General features: G+C 44.2%; 1 protein-coding gene across 1 annotated transcript in view; it reads left to right on the top strand.

Moving 5' to 3' along the window:
• Positions 1 to 2,971, top strand: part of LOC119427957 (tetraspanin-6) — an 8,437-nt gene extending 5,466 nt beyond the window's left edge. The window contains exons 6-9 of the mRNA XM_037695599.1: positions 656 to 754; positions 864 to 896; positions 988 to 1,071; positions 2,429 to 2,971. Of these exons, the coding sequence (XP_037551527.1) occupies positions 656 to 754; positions 864 to 896; positions 988 to 1,071; positions 2,429 to 2,521 (309 nt within the window). The 3' untranslated portion in view covers positions 2,522 to 2,971. The remainder of the gene's footprint in view (positions 1 to 655; positions 755 to 863; positions 897 to 987; positions 1,072 to 2,428) is intronic.
• Positions 2,972 to 3,407: the final 436 nt, after the last annotated feature.

Genomic DNA, 3,407 nt, shown 5'->3' on the forward strand with positions numbered 1-3,407 from the left:
GAGGAGACCAGATGTTGGAGGTTTTAGAGGACCAGAGGAGACCAGATGTTGGAGGTTTTGGAGGACCCTAGGAGAATAAATGTTGGAGGTTTTAGACCAGATGTTGGAGGTTTTAGAACAGATGTTGAAGGTTTTGGGGGTCCTGAAGAGACCAGATGTTGGAGGTTTTGGAGAACCTGAGGAGACCAGTTTTTGGAGGTTTTAGAAGACCAGTTGGTGGAGGTTTTAGAGGATCTAAGGAGACCAGCTGTTGGAGGAAATGTGGTCCCATTCTGATCTGATGGAGGATTCCAACAGTCCAGAATCTTCAGTGCTGGATGGGAGCAGTCTTATTTTTTTAAACACCATAGAACATTTCAGATGTGTTAGCTGCCAATGACAGAGGTATTAATGCACCCCAACACCATCAGAGAGGCAGCCTTTTGAACAGTGAGCTGATAACAGCTGGGTGGTCCCTCTCTTCTTCAAGGAGGACGCGGTGTTTATAGTTTCCAAACAGAACTTCAGATTTAGACCCGTCTGATCTCAGAACAATTCTGGACTTCACCTCAGTTCATTTGAAACTAGCTCTGGTCCGGAGAAGACTGCAGCGGTTCTGGATGGTGTTCACATCTGTTTCCGCGGCCCGTTTTCTAAAAGTCTCGTTTGGTTTTAGCTCCAGTGCTGTGGAGTGGGGCATGCCGAGGACTGGGCTGACACCATTCCTGACTCCTGTGAGTGCTTGTCTTCATTCAGCTGTAAACCAACACCTGCGGTGCGTTCAACTAGATTATTAACATCTTATCAAACGTTTCTGCGTGTAACCTGAACTGGTCTGTTTCAGCTGCAGTTCTTAACAACATTTTGCTCTTGTGTTCCCACAGGGCCGCTCCGGTCCAGCCCAGATCTATTCAAAGGTAATCAATCAGAATCCGAGTGGGCCCAGACATCATCCAGTCATGTTTCTGGCTCACGACCCTGTTTTTGTCCTCGTTTTGTCCTCTGCAGCCCTGCGGTGACATCGTCTTTGGCATGATTGACATCGTCTTCAAGGTGGCCATGGGCGTTTATTTTGGATTTTCTGTTACTGCAGTAAGTTCCACTAATTTTCTGTTTTCTTGTCACTACACCGAAGAATATATTGTAGCGTGGCAGCACTCAGCCACTGAGAGAGAAGTACGGCTCTTGTTTTAGATCAAGAATCAACCAGATGGTGTTTGATAGACTTTATTTTACTGTTGAACACACAGACAGAGTGAACCCCACAGGTCTTCATGACAACCGTATTTTCCGGCCTATAAGTCACAGTTTTTTATATAATTTGCCCCGCAACTTAAACACCGAAGCAACTTATTTATATATTTTTCCCCGTATTTATAAACCAGTTTTTGGTTGAGATATGACCGTTTTCATTTATTCTGACTGAAAATACTGAACACTACCATTTTCAGCCGCTAGATGGCACTCGAGGTGTATGGCATGCTGTTGTATCATGTAATAGATAAAAGTGGCTATTAATGACACAATCGGCTTGCCTTACATTGACACCTTCATCCAGCTCGCCTGGAGCAACCGTCAAATCAGCTTCATTTCGCTGCGCCGCCCCGGAGAAATGCAGCTGATTTGACCATTGAAGTGCATTTATTAAATAAAAGTTCAACTGAGACACATCTTTACTATAAAGCTGAGCAAACAAATAATTGTTTTTAAGTGTTAATTTTGTTAAAGTCCACCCGTGCACGCTCCCGTGACCTCCATTTTGCAGCCAATCGATTTTTGGCACACCGGCCCACATTTCCAGGTTTTCAGCGGTGACACATAATAGATGCAACGTGTACGACGCATTTATGGATTTTCCACTTTATTAGACGTATTTGGACTGATGCCACTTGTAAGGCGGTGCGACGTGTACGGCAGAAAATACGGTAGGCTAACAAGAACAGACTAATCAATAAAAGAACAATGCTACACAGCTAACTGAAATGATTAACAATGAACTTAAATTTTACCCACAATCCCTCCCTGAGGCCATGTGACCGGCAGTCAACCACAGCAGAATATCATGCAACCACGATTCACCTTCTTCTTTCTGCCACAACGATGTAGTTAAACTAAGGAAAGTTCAGTTGGATAGAATCCTTGAACTGGTCCCGGTCACTGTTTGGTGGCTCTGACCCAGTTTGACCAATTTCTCTTTGTGGTGTCACATGCACTCTACTCAGTGTTAAACAGATTAAACTCCGTTAGCTTGTTGTCCGCAGCGCTCGAGCTGCGGCGGTATTACGAGCTACTTCCTGGTGTATTCACCCATCGTTCGCTGCGTTCTGAGAACAGACGTGATCTTGACAGCGAGCGTTTGAACCTGAGCCTCACGTGTGAACAGCATGATCCTGTTTGAGCGGGATTAGCGCAGCTAGCATCAGTAACCGTCTGCCTGTCTGTCTTGCAGCTGTTCGGTCTGCTCATCACGCTCCTCATGATCCATCAGGTCTCACGCCACGACGGCACAGGAGGACAGTCCGTTGCAATGAAAAGCTACTAAAGTTAGCGCTTCACCTCTGACGTCTGACCTTTAACCTTTGTGATGTCACAGGAAGACACTGCTGAACAGGGTTTTTTTTTTTGAGCATTTACCGAAAAAAAAAAGTAGAAATACAGTATATGCTTACAGGAAGTTATTTGTGACATAAAGCTGTTTTTTTATCTTTTTGTTTTTGCATTATTGAAAGTTTTCATATAAACAAAAGTTTTTTGTATTTTTTTCTGTTTTGTGCTGAAATGTATTGAATGTACGACACTGATTTAACCTGAGGAGGTCAGAGATGATGATGAGATACAAATTATGAACTTTACAGACAAAATGTGTCAAAATGTTTTTAAGATGCAAACAATGTTTATAAAAATTATTAACTTCGGCGTTCTGAAAGATTTGAAGGTTCTGAACCTCCTCAGGTTGAAGATGGATCCAAATAAAACCACATTTTATCTGAAACTCTGAGCATGAAGACGTTTGATGTTTTGGTAAAACCTCCGGAGGGTTTTAGCCTCGAGGCGAAGCAAACCCCGGCGCCGTGTCCAGATCAGACGGCTCATCGGGTTTTACGGAACCGTTCTGGATCTTTGTTCGTGTTCTGGTTGGAACATCATTCTGGGTTTCTACAAACAGAAAAATATCAAGTTTATTGGAGTTTCCAGAGGAGCCTAATCCAGCAGAGGAGGAAAAATAATTTAATTTAAAGGGTCCTTTCATCCATCCAGTACCCCCGAGAGTCTCCAGAGTCTCCTCCCAGTTGGACCTGCCTGTCCAGAACCTCTCCCCAACGAGGCATCCAGGGTACATCCTGAACAAGAGTCTGAACTTCCTCAGCTGGCTCCTCTGGATGTGGAGGAGCAGTGGTTCTACACCGAGTCTCTCCTGGAGAACCTGA

The sequence above is a fragment of the Nematolebias whitei genome, chromosome 22 (genome assembly GCF_014905685.2).
Source record: "Nematolebias whitei isolate Nwh7 chromosome 22, NemWhi1, whole genome shotgun sequence".
In the NCBI taxonomy this organism is placed as follows: Eukaryota; Metazoa; Chordata; class Actinopteri; order Cyprinodontiformes; family Rivulidae; genus Nematolebias; species Nematolebias whitei.